Raw genomic sequence first — 22,033 nt, forward strand, 5'->3', positions numbered from 1 at the left:
AAAAAAGAGGCTCATTCATATTGCTCAACAGCCTTTCCAAATTATTAAATTAAAACTATAAAAAAGTATATTGTTTCATAGATTTTATTGTTGCGACCTCGTGTCGTCGCAACCGAAAGAGGGCACCTTCCAGAGAAATAATAATTAACCGTGTATCCGCCACTAGATTCCTCCTATCCAAAACCTAACCAGCTTTGATGACTAAAGATAAACTAATAATTTAGATATGGTTCCGAAAGGTTCCCTAACAATTATACTAAATCTTAGACCATGTACACTCATTTCTACCCGTCCACTCTACCCGATCGCTGCACAACGACTCCCTCCCAACCTTCGATCTCAGTCTGCTAACCTCGTAGGAATCATCCTTCCAGAATTCCGGATGGTAGGAGGCTCCTATTGTTTAAGCTATGACCTAGAGGTCGGCGCAGCTGGCTAACGTATTCACGGCTACTGATAGATTACACGTGCTAATTTCTAATCTATAGAGGCACTCGTTGCATTGTTCACTCCTTTTATTTGTTTGGTCTGATTTAGGATACTTAAACATAAAAACATTTCCCACAAACCATAATAATACAAGCATATTAACTAATGATTATATTCTACAGTTTTTTTAAATGTTGAAATGCATTAAAAAGCATATTTTAATGCTTCATTTTAAAAGCACTTGGCATTGTTCACACATCCATTACTATTATTTAATTGCATTCACAATCACTCTACAACCTTATCAATCAACTTCAGAATCACGTAAGTTTTCACGATCTGAAACGTAATGTAAACAAACTGTCAGACAATATAGTGTACAGCTAAAACACAACAAGTAAAACATTTCAATATCAGCAGGTTGGCCACATTTATAGAAATAAAATAATTTGGTTGCATCTAAAAACTTAATAAGGAAAACACCAATGATATCTGCCAAAAATACGGCAAACTAATTGATTTAATGTCAAATGAAGAAAAGATACCCGGTACCTGACTCACATTAAGCCCTGGCCGAGCTGCTCATAACCAGCACATGTGTCTACTCCAATGGGTTTAAAACATAAAATAAGTGATTCCAGTGCCATCTTAACACATGTATCACACTGCCACCCACAACTTACTCAATGAGAAGATAGACCTACCTTGAGAGGGAAAACGTAAGAGGAGAGTAGAAAAGCTCCAGCCCACAAAGGAACAGGCATTATCCTCTCCAGCGTAGCCTTGGTACAAGGAGCCAGTTCTGCAAACGGACTGTTGAACATATCCCAGTACATACGGTACTTGAAATAAGGTCCTGTAATTAGAAAAACAACAGACTCATAATTCAAAAAAATACCTTTGTCCTTTAAAATTCAAACACAATACAACAAAATATCCTACATGACAAGTAGGTCTAATTTAACTTTATAATATACACAAACACATCAGGTAAAATGTTTGCCCATCTTTTTTTTATAACCTTTTTCTTTTTACACACGTTACTCCTAAGAAAGTTGAGGGAAAGATATTAATGAAGAGTTCTGCAGTGACTGAGCTCATATCTGTCAGTAAATGACAGAGTGTTGATTTTTAAGATATGCAATAATTAATTGTAGGAGTGCTATACAAGTTGATTCTTAGTCTATATTGTTTGTATTAAATGTGAATGACATTAGTACTGGGCCTACTTAGCACTCTCAAAGCTACCAGAATAGCTTACTTTGCACTATTTGAGACTCATCTTTGCTATGGAATAGTGATTTGGGGAAGGTCTTCCATCACCAACTTCCGGCGAGTGCTAGTTTTGCAAAAGTGTGCAGTATAAATCATGGCTAGCTTAAATCCTCAAGAAACTTATAGGGGGGCTTTTAAGACATTAGGTATACTCACAGTGGTGTGTACTTACATCACTGAGGTAATTCAACAGGTCTTAAAAGGAAATCTTTTGAGGAACAGCGATATCTATAATCGTCAAACAAGACATGGTGATGAATTTAATTTGCCAGCCTACAGATAAGCTTTGCAAAGAAACCATCTTAACACATTCACTGCGGGTGACGAGCATGCTCGTCATGCGAAAATGGTGCGCCGAGCGGTGGGCGAGCGAGCTCGGCATACGGCAGCTGCTTTCATATTGCCTCAGTGAGAGCTAAGCAGTTGCCCGGGAAGGCTTTAACACTCATAACGAGGTGTGCCTGTTTCGGTGAGTCAGTTGGTGCGATTCGTCGCCGGTTCGCCATTTTCGTTTGTTGTGTATGCTTTGCGATATTGTGTGAGTGGATTATGTCTGTTGACTGTGTAAGTGTATGTACTCATAATGGAGGAAGACGATAATGTTATTGACGATAATTTTTCATCTGATGAAGACAATGAGTCACAATGAAATGCACTTTCTCCAGGTTGTTGTAGTAAATTCTTTTTACCTTTACAACATGTACAACTCAGATAGACAGTTCCTGTATGACTTCTGAATTCATGTTCTTGAAGACCTGCTCCCTCCAAAGAAAACCCCACTGCTCATCACACCGACACGCAACAGCATGCATCGTCTCTCCAAACTAACGAAGCGCAAAGGAAACGGCAAGTCAGTTACCCGGAGGTTGCCGCGTTTGCTACCAAGAAGGCAAGCGTAAGGAAACAGTCTACTATTGTGCAGTGTGCCCTGACGAACCAGGTCTGTGTGAACTCAGTTGCTTTGATAAGTATCAAGAGGACAAATAAGTAGTTTTTAGTCTTTGGCGGTGGGTGGGGATGTATACAGGGTGAGTAAGAAATATGGTAAAATATTTTTAAGACGTGATTGTAGAGCTAAAAATAAGTAAAAAATGTTATATAAAGTTAGGTCCGGAAACGCTCCATTACTGAGTACTGGCTGGCGAAAGAATTTGCTTTGTTTTCAGTTCACCTAGTGAAATTAAGTGATTCTGAAATGTTTTGTTCTTACTTTTTAACTCAAATAAGGTGGATTTATATGGAAAATCACCTGAAAAATCAAATAAAATCACTCTAGATGTTGTAGTGTGAACAGTTTTTGAGAAAAAGTATGAAATTTGCAAAAATTCTAATAAAAATACCGTCTTAATGTTTGATGTCCAATAACATTGTTAAATGACCAATAAACAAACTGTTTTTCCTAATACAGATTGTAGAGAATTTAATTCTGAAAACAACAATAATAAGCAAAGTTAACTAAATGTGTAAAAAAGTTATGAAATTGACTCCTCACGTATTACACTACATAGCAAACTTTTGCTGTTTTATAATAAGGAATGAGTATCTGATTGGTAACAGCTGGTAATAATTAATCATTTAAACAACAGCTGTTTAAACATATTTAAATAATAAATAATCAGCTGGGCATTTATTATTAGATGACATATGTCACCTCATTGTTGAACAAAACAACAAATTGTAAAGATGCTGTGTGTTTGTGTTAAGTATTTTAACCAGTTATTTTCATCCATTTTATTAGTGATTTTGTGTTGTGTGTTTCATTTATTAAAAATGGAAGGTAATAGTCATGTGTATTCAAACTCTGAATTTGCAGACATGCATTTAATGTATGGTTTGGGACACTGCAATAGTAATGCAGCAAGACGTCTGTATGAAGAGAACTTTCCTAACCGCAGGTGTCCAAGCACAAGATTTTTTGCCACTATTCATCAACGCCTATCTGAAACAGGTTCTTTGAAGTCTTCGGAGGATAGTAATGCAGGCATCACCCGATCATGTAGCACTGTTGAATTAGAAGACTTGGTTCTTAATGAAATTTCTGATTATCCTGAAAAGAGCACTAGAGAATTGTCACTAAAGTTCAATGTCAGCCTATCTAGTATTCGAAGAGTACTACACGAGTACCAGTTACACCCATACAATTTACAGCATGTCCAAACTCTTTTGCCACAAGACTACGCTCCCCGTGTTGCTTTTTGTCAATGGCTTCTGGAAAAATGTGGTGATCCAAACTTTTTAAATACAATTTTGTTTATCGATGAGGCTCACTTTACAAGAACAGCGATCATTAACTTCCATAACAACCACACTTGGGCAGATATAATATCCTCATGCTATCAAACCTAATCGCCCACAACATCAGTTTTCAGTAAATGTTTGGCCTGGAATCTTAGCAGATCATTTAGTCATGTACCTTCCTCCCAGGCTTAATGGCGTGGTGTACTTGAACTTTTTAAGAGACGAGCTACCTAACCTGCTTGATGGTGTACCTCTGCGTTTGCGCCAAAACATGTGGTTTATGCATGACGGGACACCTGCGCATTACTCTATGGCTGTTCGTGGATACCTAAATGAGAGTTTCACAAATATATGGATAGACCGAGGTGGACCAGTTTCATGGCCAGCAAGAACACCGGACTTAAATCCTTTGGACTTTTACCTTTGGGGACATTTAAAAACATTATTTTACTCTTCCCCAATAGATACCATTGAAGAACTCCGATTAAACATTTCTAATGGAATAGAAACCATTAAGCAGACACCTGGAGTTTTTGAACGGGTCCGAAACTCGATAAGAAGACGCCTGAACGCGTGCATTTTGAACAACGGAGGTCATTTTGAGCATCATCTTTAATCTTCCGGTGAGATTTAAAGCGATTGTAGATATTTTTATTGTATTTAAAAATAAAATTTTTAACTAAAAGTGTGTTTGTTTTTCACCAGCTGTTACCAATCAGATACTCATTCCTTATTATAAAACAGCAAAAGTTTGCTGTGTAGTGTAATACATGAGGCGTCAAAGCAAAATCTTTCACCAGCCATTACTCAGTAATGGAGCGTTTCCGGACCTACCTTTATATAACATTTTTTAATTATTTTTACCTCTACAATCACGTCTTAAAATATTTTACCATATTTCTGACTCACCCTGTATAGTTTTTTCTAATTTTTACTCAGGGAGGGGGGAGTGTTAACTGTTTTTGATGTTGTATATTTTTCAAACTAATATGTAATATATATGTGTAATTGATGTACTATCTACGTGTCAGTCATGTATTATATACGTGTAATTCGTGAGTGTTTGTGCCGAAACCTAGTGCGCTGCGAGCACATACAACACCGGCACCCGGTGTGGATGACGAGCAGACTCGGCACGGATATGACGTCACCCGTTACGGCCAACGAAGCTTCTGGGATACCTTGGACAACCCTTTCGGCCATCCTAACTCCATTTTGGGTAAATAAAAACAAAACAAAATCCCACATTTTCTGTTGCCAGTAATTTTGTCATCCGCAGTGAATGTGTTAATCAGGTGCCAGGTTTTACAACACGCTACCAAGAAAACTAAAAAAAAACATGGCCCTATTGTTTTGAAGAAGAAAATGTTCAAGTGGCTAGAGGAAGGAATTGTTTATAGCCTGCAAGAGTTGAACACCACCATCAATGACTAATAGAAGTTTCTATGAATGTATTAACTTTTAATTGTAAATAATGTACTGGCACTAACCCTATGAATATGAAAATAATAAATACTGTCTATTGTCTACTGCACATATTACATGCATGCTGATAATTTACAGACTTCTGTTCATTTTACTACTACCGACATAATTGTGTCCAAAGTTAACAAAATAGACCCCAACAATAAACACAGACTTAGACTGAGTCATGACAATCTCAACTATTTACTTAGTTGCCTTTATGGAGTAAACAGACTTCAACACAGTTAGTGCATCATTTACTATTACTGGCCTGTCACAGAGCAACAACAGAGTGGAAAGCTCAGCTCTTCAAATTATTTAATTACAAAATTGCAAACATTTTGTTAAATTTTCTTTTACTATACCATCTTGTTTATTTAACTTTATGATCAGAAACTGCTGCATTACCTGATAGGAAACTTCTATAGTTACAGAATTATTCTTTACATTACACTTTCGATCTGAGCTTTAGCAGTATATCACACCACACCATGTTAAAATGCAGTTGCATTGTAGAAACTTACTGTTCAATAATCCCTAAAAGTGTATACACTGATATAAACCAAAATTAAATAATTACAACAATTATACCATTTTTTAAAGTTGAAATTTGCAGATTTCTTTACAATTTTTGACAAACTTCTTATGGTGCTAAATTTCTTATTTCACTGTTCATGGACTACCCTATATTACTAATGTTGACTTTAAAAAAATTTTATTTCATTAAGTAAAAATTGTAGTCATTTGATAATAAGTTTCTATAGAGGTTGAAACATAACATAGTGAAGAAACAAAAAGCAATCTGGAAATACCTTATTATAAATAAAAATTTAATTAATCCATACATTTCAAGCAATAAAAACTACTTTAAACTAGAAAAATAAATTATTATGACAGTCCTTCATAATTTTAATTAAATTCTTCCCACTCTATCTCTTTTACAATCTTATTCCATAGTGACAAATTGACTTTAAAACAATAATTAGAAGATAAACACCAACATTAGGAATTCTCAGTTACAATAGATTGATAGGAACACTACTGAGATTTCAATTTACACTATTGGTGTAATGCCTATGTACCTGTAAGTACACCAATGTAACAGAAAGAGTAATGGAAGATATCCAGAAGGCTTGGGGGTGCGACACGACTAGCTTCCACTTCAATTTGAGGCGAATCATCAGACGAGTCTCTCACTTTCTCTGCCATAGCAGTGTCATGAACCTCAAACGCCAGTCCTACCAACTATAAAAAGTTTTTTCATTTCAGTCCAGAATTAGAGTATCCTACATAAAGACATTTGAGCCAAAATTAAATAACAAATGATATTTTAATTTGGATTATAATTCCAATATTCTGATTAGGCATATCTTTATACAATTTCTTTTTATTATAAACTATTTACGAATGGTGCAGAAATAAAACTAAAATAGCATAAAAAACTATTCTCTCATAAATATTTTATTATTAGAATCTAACTCTTGAAATTTCAACTATTACTAATTTTTACAGCAAAACAAATACACACCTAAACTTTCTTGAGCACATATTTTTCATACCAGTGATGAATCCGAAAGGGCTTGTGAATTAATGAATCCAAAAGAGAATACTTGTAATTAAAAGTTTTTAAATAGCTGTTTAAACCTTTCTTTCTTATCATTTTTGGAGCATTTCTGGTTCTAATCAATTATAATTCTAATGCCATAGCATTTTTTGACCAGAAAAAGAAAATAAAAATATATAGGTCTCGGACATACTTCAGTCAAAAAGCATTTAGTTCCGGTCTAAGATATATTCAGTCCAGTCTGCTTGTTGTCAAAAAGCGTCTACTTCCGGCTCTTGAAATCTACTTTCAGGTCAAAGATATTTCCATTGCTACAGCTGAGTTTGCCTTGTTCCAATTAAGAAAATCAATAAACATAACATAGGACTGAGAAGCCTTATAGGGTCTGGGGGGAATCCCACCTACTTCCCATCTGTTTGTGGTATGAGCCTGGAGAACTCCTTATTAAGTTCATGCAACATTGTAGCATAAATATTACATTTTTTTTCCAAATTTGTAAACCCAGTCAAAAACCATGTTGTGGTACGTGCAAAATTATGTCCTCTAGTCAAAATTTTAGTAGTAACATAACCAATAAAACGTATCCAATTAAAGGAACAATTGATTGTAATTCAAGTAATATTATATCAGCTAAATTGTAATTTTTGAAATAAACAATATATTGGCCAATCCTCTAACCCTCTTCGTATCAGAATGACAGGTCACCGTTACAGTATTGTTCATGGAGATGACAAGCCCCTCGCTGTACATTCCAGGGAATATAATCAGGACAAAATTGAAAAGTGTTATAAATTAAAAGGCATCAATAATGTTCCATTGCATGCCAACGAAAATATAAATAGGTTTAATTTGAGAAGGAGCGAAACTGCTCATCAACTTGTTTTAAGATCAAAATTTCCTTTAGGTTTGAACATTCGCTAATTTCCAAAATTTTTTACTCTTTGGTATTTCTGATGAAACATCAGCTGTGAGGTATTTTCCCCTGTTTATTATTCTATTTCAGTTCTTTTTCTTGTTTGTATTTAGTTAGTTTAATTATTTAATTTTGTAAATATTTATACACTATTATTGTTATCTGAAGAAGTATGCTGACATATGAAAATTCATATAAAGAGTTTACCAATATTTGGTTTTTTTTATTTTCAAATGAAGAGAATACATATTGATATAGGCTGGAAACCTTACATAGTAATTGTTAAACAATCAATATTTAGGCATTATTGTTTATTGCCAATATTGTCACTAATGACATCAGGAGACAGGCAAACCTGCAATAAAAAACTGGAAACCACTTTGACTACATCTCTGACAGAGCAAAGAAACTCTCTGACTTCAGGAATCAGACAAACCTGCAATAAATAACTGGAAACTACCATGACTACATCCCTGACAGAGACTAACAGCTCTCTCACTTCTGGAATTAGACAGACCTGTGTTGAAAAACTAAATCTTAAAAACCCCATACAACCCAACAACAGTGTCTCTTTGCAAATGGCTTAAGTGGGAAAACAAACAAACGACACAGAACAAACACACAAAACACCTGGTAAAAGGAAACCACCATTATTTGCCAAAATAAAGCCAAAGGAGGAATCTTTTGAGGAGTTCTTCTCAAAACACATTGATTTTTATAAGGAATGTACGACCACCAGAAACCTGATCCATCAATCCTACAAGCAACAAACCTACACCCCTTCTCAGCCACAAGATCTGTTACAAAATCAAATTAAAAATCATATTGTGAAGGATACAATCACACCTTCACTGATGTCAAAAGGAAAGACAGAAGCATGCAGTAGCAACATTTTACAATGCTATGAGTCAATAGAAACAAACTGTTTTTTAGGCAACACTCAGCAGAGAAAAGTGACAACCTAACAATATACCATCAAAACATAAGAGGTCTGTTTCAAAAATAAACCGGCTGAACCATCTACTATGTGAAATATGTCCCAGCCTCTTAGTCTTAACAGAACACGGTCTCAAGCAAAGTGACATTGAAAACACAAAACTTCAAGGATACACTCTCATAGCTGAATACTGCAGAAAAGAACATAAATTGGGGGGAGTTGCTATTTATTGTAAGGACAGCTTAATAAACAGTATAGAAGCTATTGACATTTAACTAACTACTGTGAAGAAAAACTACTCGAGGCTGCAATGGCTCACATAACAATCAGAGGGAAGCATCTCTACCTCCTAGGTGTTTACCGCCCTCCTGGGGTAAACATTCAAACTAGCTTGGACATTCTATCAAACATCCTGGAACATATTCAAGCACATAATAAATTGTTTATTATGACAGGAGACATAAATATTGACAGATTAAAACCCAACTACCCTGACCACATAATGCTTGGACAACGAACTGGCAACACAAAACATAAGAAGGCTCCTTTTACCACCAACTCGCATTACACCTGACACAAGTACTTCAATTGACTGTATATGCACTAATATTCCAGAACATGACCTTAGTGCAACAATTTTACAAACTGTACTATCAGATCATACAGCTCAAATGTGCAGTGTGTATTGTAGTAAACACTATACTAATACACAAACTCTATGGCGACAAATGGGAAGGAGAAACCTCGACCAGCTCAAGTCACTGCTTTCCATTAAAAACTGGGATACTGTCCACAATACTGAAGATGCAGAGTCAGCATTCAATATATTTGAAGGAGTACTGCGAACTGCCCTTGACATCGCTTGCCCTCAAAGGAAGAATAAAAGTAAGAGTAAACCAACTCACTACTATGACCAAGAATCAGCCGAGATGAAAGCTGCCTATTTAAGAGCTCTAAACACCTATGATATAACTGGAAAGGTGCAAGACAGGGAAACTATGGTAAATATGAAAAAGATGTACGACAATAAACTAAAAGCACTACAACAAAATGAAAATACCCGGAAAATAATGACATCTGACATCAAGTCCAAAGCTGTATGGAACCTAATAAATACAGAGAGCCATGCTAAACAGCCTAGTAAAACCTGTCCCAAGCTAAACATTAACAATGCAGTGGTAGACAACCCTACTCAGGTAGCTGAACAACTAAACACCTATTTTACTCAAATAGCTGAACTGACAATACAGCAAAACAACCAACAATTGGGAGATTGCAGACTAGGAGAGGATCTAAACACCCCTTTAATACAACCATTTCATCTGACTCCCACAACATGGGAAGAAGTAAAACAAGTAATACACAGTCTAAAAAATAAATCATCCAGTGGTACAGATGAATACTCTTCAAAAACTGTAAAGCATTGTGCAGAAGAATTGACTCAACCTCTTACATCAATCATAAATAAATCGTTTTCCCTAGGCCAATTTCCTACAAAACTTAAAATCTCCACGGTATATCCCAAGCACAAAAAGGGGCTAACAACTGACCCCGAAAATTATAGACCCATATCATTAATCTCTACATTTTCAAAAATTATAGAAAAAATTGTATTGAAGAGGCTAATGACGCATCTTGCAAAACACAGCCTTTTTACGACTGTCAATATAGCTTCAAAAAGGGAAAATCAACTTTATCTGCCATCATAAGCTTGGTTGAATCCATAATCGACAGTATAGAAGAAGGAAAATTCGTGACTGCATTATTTCTAGATTACAGCAGGGCCTTCGACTGTTTGGGACACAATCTTATCTCCAAAAAACTTGCAGCCTTGGGAGTAAGAGGCTTGGAAAACAAGTGGTTTAACAGCTACCTAAAAGGAAGATCTCAAGTTGTGGAGATTAAGCATACAACATCTAACAATAGACAATAGACAATAGACAATAGACAATAGACAATATTCTTTAATGACATATTCGTAGAGAACAGTACATTGTGTCAATACAAAGTGTTTTAAAAGCAGGTTCAGGTGTTAAAAAATTCTTTTTCTGTGTAGTAAGGATTTTCTTGCAGCCATATGGTTAGTTGATTCTTGAGCCTCTTGATTGGTTCTTTCTTGAGATGTTCTGGCAGATGGTTGAAATAGGCTGCACCTTTATATGATGGCTTCTTCCCATATAGACTGAGGTGGTGAGGTGGCAGCGCGAAGTTCGCAGCATGTCTAGTGTTGTGGCGGTGTATGTCCCTGTGTCTGGTCTGTGCTGTGGTGACTGCATGTAGAACAACTTCTCGAATATGGAGTGACACAACTGTGAGGATCTTGAGCTCCTTAAAGGCATCTCGACAGCTTTCTTGTGGGGCAATGCCTGCAAGACACCTTATTGCTCTTTTTTGTTGTATTAAGAGCCTTTCCATGTTGGCCTAACCTCACTAGAATGTTCAGATCACACCCTAAACCAATTACAAGAGGAGGCCCACAGGGATCTGTACTAGGACCCATCCTGTTCATTCTACTGACTAACGATCTCCCAGCCCTAATTGAAAACAACAGTACCAGCTGCATAATGTACGCAGATGATACAACTCTCCTTTTAAGAAATGGCTCAGCTGAAGAATTGTATAATAACTCTGTTCATTCTCTACAAAATGCCATTGCCTACAGCAAATTAAATGACTTGGCGATAAATCCTGACAAAACTACACAAGTGCATTTTAGCAAGAAAAAAGTCCTACCTGCAAGCATCCCCAATATATCAGTCCTTAATCAGACTAAGTTTTTAGGTGTAACTATAGACAGCGGACTCACTTGGACAGATCACGTAAACAACATTTGCAGAAAGATCAGTACAGGTATCTACGTTGTTAAACGTATCAAATGGGTTGGCACTCTGGAAGCGGCAAAAGTAGCCTACTATGCATTAGTAGAGTCTCACATTAGATACAGCCTCATAATCTGGGGAACCTCGTTAGGGAACCTTAAGAGAGTGCTTGTACTACAAAAGAAGGCAGTCAGGACCCTTGCAAACCTTGAGCCGCTGCAAAGCTGCTGACAGGCCTACCAGACCCTAGGCATACTTACAGTTCCTGCACTCTACATTTATGAAGCGATCTTACACGTCGACAAATTACACCTGCAGACTCACATGGACGTTCACAATTACCCCACACGCCATGCCTCAAGGCTTACCATTCCGCAACACAGAACAGCCATCTTTGAAAAAAAACCATCATACATAGGCCGAAAATTAAAAAACCTCTTTCCAGACTTCCTCCGAAACCTGACAGGTGACAGACTGAAGAACTCGCTTAGAGAATTTCTACTTAAGAATCCTGTCTACACTATAGAAGAGTTTCTGGAATCTGCAAATGCAAGAACTACCATGACCTTCAACATTTAAACAATTTTTAATTCACAACTATTATATTACAATTGTATTATAATAACTTTGTATTATAATCTGACAAATTACTGTTCTTAATGATCATGTAATAAAGATATGAGGTTTTTCAAAAATACCATAATGAAAATATCAAAGTTCTTAGAGATTATTTTTTAATTGGTTATATTTTTCCATATAAAACACCATTAATAATGGTCTTTATGAATGTTGTAATGTTAAAACATCTGTTTTTTATAAATTCCCACTTTTTCTCTTTTTGGGTGCTTAAAAGTGCTTTGGATGAATTCCTAGACAAATGCCCATTTATAAATGTCTAGCCCATTGGGCATTTGCCCAGCTCACATCACTAATTGAGTCACATAGATATTTTACTAAGTAGTACCATAAAGCTACTTATTACAGGAAGAGTCCAAATTTTGGGTACTTCTGACAGAAGATATTATATTTTGTAGAGTGAAATTTTTGCACATGAAATATAATATAAGAAGTACCTTTATCTTGTGTGTGTTACAGTTCAATCAAAATTAGCTGAGATATAATTAGTGTGTATTTATCTGTTTGACATTCTACAAGCTCACATAACAAAACTTTCATGGAATTTAAATTTGGGATTTTTAAGTTTAGAACTTCTATGCAAGCATCTCTGAACCAGTTACTGATATGCAGATACTGAATACGAGCAACGAGAATTCTTGTCATAAACCTAAAAAATTACTTGAAATTGATAGAACAGAGACTTCTCATCCAAAAAACGTAGTATTTTTTGCAATGTGCTAATTAGGTTTGTATGTAATATATTTATTTCATATCTACCAGAAATATGATTTTTTAAATGAGTGTTGAAATGTTAAGCAATTTAATATGTTTATTGATCTTTAACAACTTTTTGGTCGAATTGAATCAATTATACATCACAAAAAAATGTACATTCAATAAGTAAAATTATTTACAACAGAGTACCGAACGGCAAAGTGTATAATGTATAATGAGTGTAGTATATTATATTTTATACAATTAGTTTACGCAATGTACCGAGGAAAATCTAAATGACTTGTAATGACTAATAAACAAACATAAATGGGTATAAAAACATAAGTCTCATTATATTTTATATCCAAGATATTTTTCCTTATACGACCAAGATTCGGTCCCATAGTGGATCAATTAAGACAGTGTCTACTGTATATTATACTATCTTAACACTTTCAACTTTAGCAACTGTATGGATCACTATGTAAGCTGCAGTAGTGAATTGTTAAAGAGATATATATTAAGCATTTAAATATAACAAATTTATATAATGATTCTGCACCAATTACAAAAAAGGAAGAACTTAATTAAAGTTAAGATGGGGGGAGAAGAATTAGAGAAAAGGTTGAGAGGAATTAAAAATGCACCAATAAATTGAGCTAATTGAAAATAAACTAAGACATTCTTACAAAAATGAGTTAATAATGTTTTTATCATAAATGATAAGCTATCTTGGCTTTGATTTATTAAACTCGGCTTACCTTCAAAGTTAAGATCATCTGTATCAGATTTGTATGTGAAGGCGGATATGGAATTCCAAAATATTCTGTTGTCCGGAAAAATATTAGATATGTGAATGTAAATCCAAAACTGAAGACATGGATTGATCTGAAACAATTAAAAACTTAACAACTTGGAGGATCAATTAAAATATCCACTGGTAATAGATAAAATATATAAATAGGTTATCTAATTATATTATGAACTCCACATTATAGGGTTATCTTTATGTTAGAATAATAAATCGTAAACTAAAATCCTTTTAAATTCTTTTATTTCAGACACGTGTTTCGGTATAAACCATCTTCAGTGTGAACAATAACCTCTAATTAAATTATAAATAAAACAAATAAATATACACCTGTCGACTATTTAAACAGATGTTAAACTTATATGACACAGTTGTAATTTTGATTAAGATTCTGTGTTTGATATTTTTTCAAAGATAGGATTTGTTTTATTTTTTAAATTGCTATTTAATATGTTGTGAGGATCTTTTTTATAATTTAGATAAATGTGTAATTCTTCTTTAGTGTTTAATTATATTTATTATATATATATAATCTATTTAAATTATAAACAAAATTAAATTTTGTTTATAATTTAATTAGAGGTTATTGTTCACACTGAAGATGGTTTATACCGAAACACGTGTCTGAAATAAAAGAATTTAAAAGGGTTTTAGTTTACGATTTATTATTCTAGGTTATCTAAATATCCAGATTAAACTCAATAGGTTATTGATCTTTTCTACTAAAATACAGGATTGTGTTTCAAAAGAATAATGTGAAACCAGAATTATTGAAGGCTTAATAAAAGCCAAATTAAAATGTTTGCTAATATAACAAGTATTCCAAGGTTATTCTATGTATTTTTACATTACATAGAACAACGTAATGTACATTAGAGGGACAGGGAGTGAATTTTCCTGATATTTAGTAATCTATATTCTAGTTCAGTTTCCATTGTAGTTCATACTAATAGAACACATACTAAATTTTGCAACTCTACTTTTTTGCAAATACTGTTTAAGCCATTACAAAATCACAATAAATAACTATATATTAAACTTATTACAAGTGAGTAAATATATTCACGAAATATGCAGTAGTTGGTTCTACCATACATATCTAAATCATTTTAAAAATCTAAATGCTACAGCCCAAATAAAGTACTCAGGTTAAGCTTGTTTTAGTTGCCATCTGAAAGTAGGAAGGCCACAGCTGCAAAAGGTTTTAGTAAGAAATTGAATATTTTAGGCTTTAGCCAAATTCTGCAAGGGGTCTACAAAACCCCTACTGTGTCAATCAATCAATCAATCAATAATATCTTTATTCAAGACATACATAAAATGTACATGAATGCGTCATTCTTAATAAATAAATTCAAGGTAATGTTATATTAGTTGCACATATATACAACCTTTTTAATGTAAATTATTTTCAAAATCTTAACATAGTTAAAATAGGTTTAATATCATTTAAATCGTTTTTATTACCAAATTGTAATTAATTCCACTAGACTTCAGAAATCAAAATCAAAATACATGGCTCTGGGAGTAAAACTCTTCAAAATTATAACATGATAAATCAATTAAAAACTGTTTTAATTTATTTTTGAATCTAACACTATTGTTTTCATTCCTGATGCTACCTGGCAGGTCCCCCATAAACTTGATTACCATATAAGTTAGGCTTTGCTTAAATTTTTCTTTATTATGTTGTTTTATTACAAAGTTATTTTTGTTTCTAGTATTATAATCATGAACATGTAGTTGTCGTGGTAATTTAGTCTCATTATTTTTTACATATAATACTGTTCTACATATATAGAGGCTGTATACAGTCATAAACTCGAGCTCTTTAAAATATAACTTACATGACTCATCTTTTTTGAGTTCTATAATCACCCTAATTGCCTCCTTTTGTAGACGTAAAATTTTATTCAGGTTTACAGCACTTGTTCCCCCATACACTTCAATCCCGTATGCGATATGTGAATGGACCATGGCATAGTACACTGATTTCAAGGTTTGTTTATTACAAAAAGGTGCTAGCCTTCTTAGTGCAAAAATTCCTGAACTTATTTTGTTACATATTTTTTGTACATGAATGTTCCAATTAAGTGTATTATCTGAATGTAGCCCTAAAAATTTAGTTTCTTTATCCAGGTTTTTCATATTAATTTTGTTTGATTCAACATTTTTGCAAGTAAACTGTATAAAAGTAGTTTTATTATCATTGAGTAAAAGACTTCTGTTATTTAAGTAATTTTTTAACAATGAAACTGATTTGTTACATTTCTTTTTAGTTGTACCTAATTCCATATCGGCAATGCACAAGCTTATATCATCAGCATACAAACAAATTTTACTATTCTCAATTATATATGAAGAAGGTAAAAGTGTATACAAAATTATATCTGTCAAGTGTAGGTAAGGGGTTTTCTTCAGAAAAGTGTTAAAAATGAACTTTGAGATTAAACAAGTTTACAAGTATTTACTCGTACATTAAAATATTTGTTTATTGCTTTAAGGGAAAACACTTAAAATGTAAACAGGATAACAGTAGAGGAAAAATTAAACTCCTCCTATAAAAATCCAAAAGGAATAACTCTCTATAGGAATAGTACATGATCAACTTAAGAGCCTAAACGAAATAAGAAAAACTTACTTAACTATAACTATTACACATGTTCATTAACCTACACTGACCAAATCCAACCTATTTGAGAGACCTAACCCCCACACATAACCCACGATATATTACCCAACCTACAAAATTCATATAAAAATCTACCAATACGAGACCAAAATTTTGTTATTGAAGTAAAATAAGAAAAACTGACTGACCTAAAAATAATTGCCACAAACATGTTTAACACAGCCAACCAAAGACAGAAATAGACTGGGATTCTGATATTACAAGGGCCATTACAGAAGTTAAAGTCAAACCACGTCCCCTTATTGGTGAAACCATTGAACCAATCTCCAAAACATATGCTTACGTTTAACTTACCATGTTTCATTAATAATGCTGTAAAGTATAGTTATAGTTGTATTCAAATTCTGAAATTTTATACTCTTTAACAAAAGTACATGATGATTTTAGAAAGTCTAATTTGCTTTGTATTAGAATCAATTACAAACATTAGTAACAAAACTTTTTATAATGACTTGGATTGTAGATATTAATATTCCAGAGTATTAATATTTAAATTATCAATGAGACATCCAAGACGATATAAAATATTTTTTGATTAGTAAGCTCCTAGTGAATATTCAGTACAATTTATTACTAAATTGGTTAACTATTAAATATTATCTGGTTTGTCTAAAATAAAAATCACAGTTCTAAATAACACAATGGATTTATTTTAAACTGGAAAATTAATAAGTTCAACGTTTCAGAATTTTTATCACTCTATTTTCCACAAAGAATTAACAAACCTTTTAGTAAATTTAAAAATTCCTTTGGCAAGAAATAAAAAATATTAATCAAATATATCAAACTAAAATCAGAGCTCTCTTCTAAAATAAAATAATAAAGTTTTAAAATAAAAATCAAATACCACTTGGAAATAACTCAAATAAAATGTTCACTTCTAAGTTCACTCAAAATTCAAAAAAAAATTAAAATTTTAGACTTCTCTTTACACTAGTTGAACCTTAACTTTCAAGTCTCTGCAATTCAGATTACAGCTCTCTCAAACAATTATTAATGTTCAATTAATTTCCAATTAATAATTCACAATAAAACAGTTCCAGTTAAATATTAATAAATTACTACTTTTGCAAATCTCAATTAAAGTTATTAACAAAGTTCAATTTTAATTCACTTTTCTTGCAAGCATGAACCAATGTAACTTGTATGATTCTATTATGCTCTATTGTTCTTCGAGAATAAGTTATTCAGATTGCTCTGTAGTTTCTATGAATTTAATCTTTTCCTATAGAAAAGACAACAAAATTAATTTAATATCAAATCAGGAAGACTATTTCAATAAAACATACAATAAATTTGGTGCTTACCTCAAAATCCCTCGCGGAAAACAATTTATGAAACACGGCGCACTGTAATCAACTTACTCACGAAAATAACCAAAAGAAGGGCAAAAATTATGAGCGCTTAAATACTTCCCTTTCCAATCAACTTTGCAGGACATCCGCGGTGTTCTCTCATTGGTCCAGCTGTATCAAACCAGGAGAACAATACTCGCAAAAAGACAAGTTCTAATCAATTCAAGGCAGTCAACCTGCCTTCCTAACAATTTAAAACTACCAGTACTAACTTGCCAAAAGATTACATGTTCGTTTTTACCCTGACTTTTCACAATCTAATCTAAAATTAAATCCCAATATTTCGATTCCAAAATTTTTATTTAATTTAAGATTTAATTAAAAAAATAAATCAATGTAGCTTTAAAAACGCTACACTTTTCTTAACTAAAATGCATCAAAAAGTTCTTTTGTGAGAAAGTTTTTGTTTATTTCATAACGTGGTTTTTGTCAGTCGGAAATATTGGGGAAAAATCTGAATAATAAATTTGTATTCTCCATATTTTATTATAAACTGTGTGGTTTGGCTAAATTAAGGTCAGAAGTGGAACACTTGAGTCAGCCTTCTGAGCCACAAGACAAGACAAGACAAGAAAATTCTTTATTTTCACATTCATCAAGAAGGAAATGGCGTCAAATACATATTATCTTAAAAATTTTTCCCAGGTTTGTTGTCATTAGCTGCCTAGGTCTTCACATTCTCTGCGAGTCGGCTCTCCAATTCAAGAATTCTTTTACTGAGTAAAAGGGTCTCTCTTGGAACCAGGAGTGCAGGCTTTTCTTCAACTTCCTTCCTTCCATTTTCTTCAGCTCATCAGGGAGATTATTGAAGAATTTTGCCCCAGCATAGGTTGGTTTTGTTTCAGAGAGAGTTAACTTGTGGATTGGCAAAGTAAAGTTATTGGCATGCCTAGTATTGTAAGAGTGAATGTCTTGGTGCTGTTGGACATTATGAGTTGTAGCTATCACAATACATTCTACAATATAAAGGCTGACTACTGTTGATAACCTCCACTCTTTGAATACCCCTCTACAGCTCTCTCTACATCCCAAGCCAACCATGATTCTTAGAGCCTTTTTTTGAAGAATGAGGATTCGTTGGAGATTTCTTTCAGTTGAACCACCCCAAACCGCTAAGCCATATCTCATATGGCTTTCAAACAGAGCATGATAGGCTGTTATTGTGGCTTTTGTCGTGCTTATAGCTTTCGTCCTTTTTATGGCATAGATTGCTGAGCTAAGTTTAAGGCATAAGTTATTAATATGATTTAGCCATGAGAGTTTGTCATCAACAATGATTCCAAGATAATTAGTTGAGCTGACAGATTGAAGATTTGGTAGATCTGAAATGTCATCCTTCTTGTTCCCAAATGAAATTTGTTTCGTCTTTGATTCATTGAAAACCAGGTCATTGTTTCTACAATAGTCCATAGCAATGTTAACAGCAATGTATGAATTTATTTCTAGATTTTCCACTGAGCTATTGGCAGTTAATAGCATAGAATCGTCAGCATACATGACTAAATTACTGTATGAATGTAAAACGTTAGGAAAATCATTAGTAAATAATATAAAAAGTACAGGCCCCAACACAGATTTGAGATTCATCAATTTCAGCATTTGTGCAGATAGCATCTATGGAGGACTGATGACCTTGAAATACTCTGGTCGCCGAAAGTTGGAGTCGTGTCATGTTATGGGACAAAAGAAATTCATCAAACATAATAGTTTCCCTAGTAGGTCTTAAAATGTCAATATTTATATCCCCAATCAAAATAATTCTGCTGTGAGTCGGAATGTTATCCAGAACTTTATGAAGGACCTCGATAGCTTCTGCTGTGATGTCAATCAGATTATTAGGAGGCCGATATACACCTATCATATAAAGTTGTTCTTTTCCAGAAAGTTTAATAGAGGCAACTGTTACTTCACAGACTAGGGGTATACTGAGATGTTCCATTTCCAAACTTGTAGTTTCATTCTCTATTTTGTTACTTTTGTAAATTGCTACCCCTCCTTTAATGTTATGCACTCTTCCAAATGCGGAGACCAGAGTATAACCATTTAATTGCATATTTATGATGTTATTTGCATGTTGTCCGTGTTCTGTGACAACTACCAAATCTGGCTTGAGAGAGGATAATAAATGGTTTAATCTCTCCACCTTGTTACTGATGCGGTCGACATTTTGATGGAAAATCGACAATATGTTCTCTCCATCCAAACCAGGCCTTTGAGTGTTAATTGTTATTCTTTGGCCTTTTTCAGGTGGCTGTCCTCTAAAAAAGGACCTGTTGAGGAGGTTGCCATCTGTGTGCAAGGTTCATCTGAAGGGTTAGGTTCAGAGTGCTCTGGCAGTAATTCTAATTCAATAGCACTACTTTTATAGCTCTCATTGATTTTTTTGTAGAATTCTATGTGCTTTACGAAGAATTCTTCTAGAGCTTCATTGTGACTGCGGACTTTTGCAGTTATTGGCGGTTTCTTTGCCAGCACTTTTATTTTTGGATTCACACCCCCTTGCCTGTCCTTATTAGCTGTAAATCTTGCTACCTGTAAGGAAACACTGAAAACGTTGTTTCTTTTATTGTTAGTAGAAGGTTTTTTCAACTCGCTCAGTTTTTGACGGCAGGTTTGTCTGGCTCCTGGGGTTGATGTTGGGTAGTCTTTGGTCATCGTGCTTCTGCTCAGTTTTTGACGGCAGGTTTGTCTGGCTCCTGGGGTTGATGTTGGATAGGCGTTAGTCAATGTACTTTCGTTCAGTTTTTGTCTGCAGGTTTGTCTGGCTCCTGGGGTTGATGTTGGATAGGCGTTAGTCATTGTACTTTCGTTCAGTTTTTGTCTGCAGGTTTGTCTGGCTCCTGGGGTCGAAGTCAGTGATTCATTTGTCCCGGGGTTAGTCAGGTCATAATTTAAATTTTGAGTGCAGATAGGTTTACTCTCCACAGGTAAATGATCCAAATTGCTGAGCTGTTTTGTTTGATTAGTAGACAACTGTTGAAGCTGTGAAGACAATGCTATCATCATATTTTCCATATTTTCTTGTTTTTTATTTATGTTTAGGATTTGGAGCAGCAGATATGGAGAGGCTGTTGCAGATGAGGGATCATTCTCGATGCCTTGGGTCTGAGAAGCGGTACTGATGGTTGATTTGGACATATTGATGTTGATTTGATTTTCAAATTTAACTTGCAGGGTTTTTATTATTTTGTCTTTCTCATTCATCTTACAAATGTAATCATCAATTATTTGCCCCATTTTACACTCATGCTCATCAAAGGTATCTTGGTTTTTCCGTCGCAGTTGGGTTTCTCTATCAAGTGAAGTTTGCATATCGTCTAGACAGCGTTGTAGTGCTTCTAGTCTCTCTGTGTATCTTTCTTTTTCATTATTAAGTTCTTCAATCTGTTCTTCACAGCTAGCAAGTTCAGCTTTGAGTCTGATGTTTTGTTCTTTCAAGGTATTATTCTCGTTGAGTAGTACAGAGCCTATTTTTGCAGCCATTTCAAGCTTTCCCTCTTCACTGGCTGTGTTTTCAAAAAAGTTGTTCTCAATTAGGCTAAGTTCAAGTTCTTTAATAGAAATGTTTGGAGAATCAGAACCATTGTTCATATTTGTGTTACAGGGGAAGCTTATATTTGAATCAGCTGTCACTTGAGAAAGTAGGTTTGAAGAGTCTGTATTACATTTGTTGCATTTCCAGTCATTTATTTTATTGAACGACATTTTTTTAAGAGTTTTTTCACTGATATTCTGACAGCCAGCATGGTACCACCACAATTCACATGTACCAGTGCACTTTAATCCTGAATATTTTACTCCTATTGAGCATATACCACAGGGATATTTTGATGGCATTCTTAAGAGTATCAGTAATTACAAAAAGGTCAGGTATAAGGAATTGCACTGTAAAATTTAGATTGATTTAAGGTAGTCATTAACCATGTCAAAAATGTAAGATACTGTAGACCAGTGTATTACCAGACACGGTACTCAGTGGCAACTACTCAATTCATCACCACTGAGACACCTTGTCAAGTAATTGGCAGACTTCTAGTGGTCAGAATTAGTCAGAAGTTGAAAATAAATGTGTTTGATTTATGGGTAATCAATTCCTTGTCAGCCAGATAGAAGCAGTACAGTGTTAGTTGTACTGCAGTCAGCTAAACTCCCATGACACGACTTGTACGTCTATAAGTTTTATCAAAATAGCCTATCAGTATTG

The 22,033-nt window shown here is 34.1% G+C and overlaps 1 protein-coding gene across 2 annotated transcripts in view; it reads right to left on the minus strand.

Annotated features, from left to right (window-relative positions):
• LOC124371898 (lysophospholipid acyltransferase 7-like) overlaps positions 1 to 22,033 on the minus strand; it is a 46,840-nt gene that overhangs the window by 19,099 nt on the left and 5,708 nt on the right. For both annotated transcript variants that reach the window (XM_046830265.1, XM_046830266.1), the window contains 3 exons: positions 13,733 to 13,859; positions 6,489 to 6,651; positions 1,134 to 1,285 (listed from right to left, as the gene is read on the minus strand). In XM_046830265.1, coding sequence (XP_046686221.1) covers positions 1,134 to 1,285; positions 6,489 to 6,651; positions 13,733 to 13,859 — 442 coding nt within the window. The remainder of the gene's footprint in view (positions 1 to 1,133; positions 1,286 to 6,488; positions 6,652 to 13,732; positions 13,860 to 22,033) is intronic.

This window comes from Homalodisca vitripennis, unplaced genomic scaffold (assembly GCF_021130785.1).
Source record: "Homalodisca vitripennis isolate AUS2020 unplaced genomic scaffold, UT_GWSS_2.1 ScUCBcl_2224;HRSCAF=6758, whole genome shotgun sequence".
In the NCBI taxonomy this organism is placed as follows: Eukaryota; Metazoa; Arthropoda; class Insecta; order Hemiptera; family Cicadellidae; genus Homalodisca; species Homalodisca vitripennis.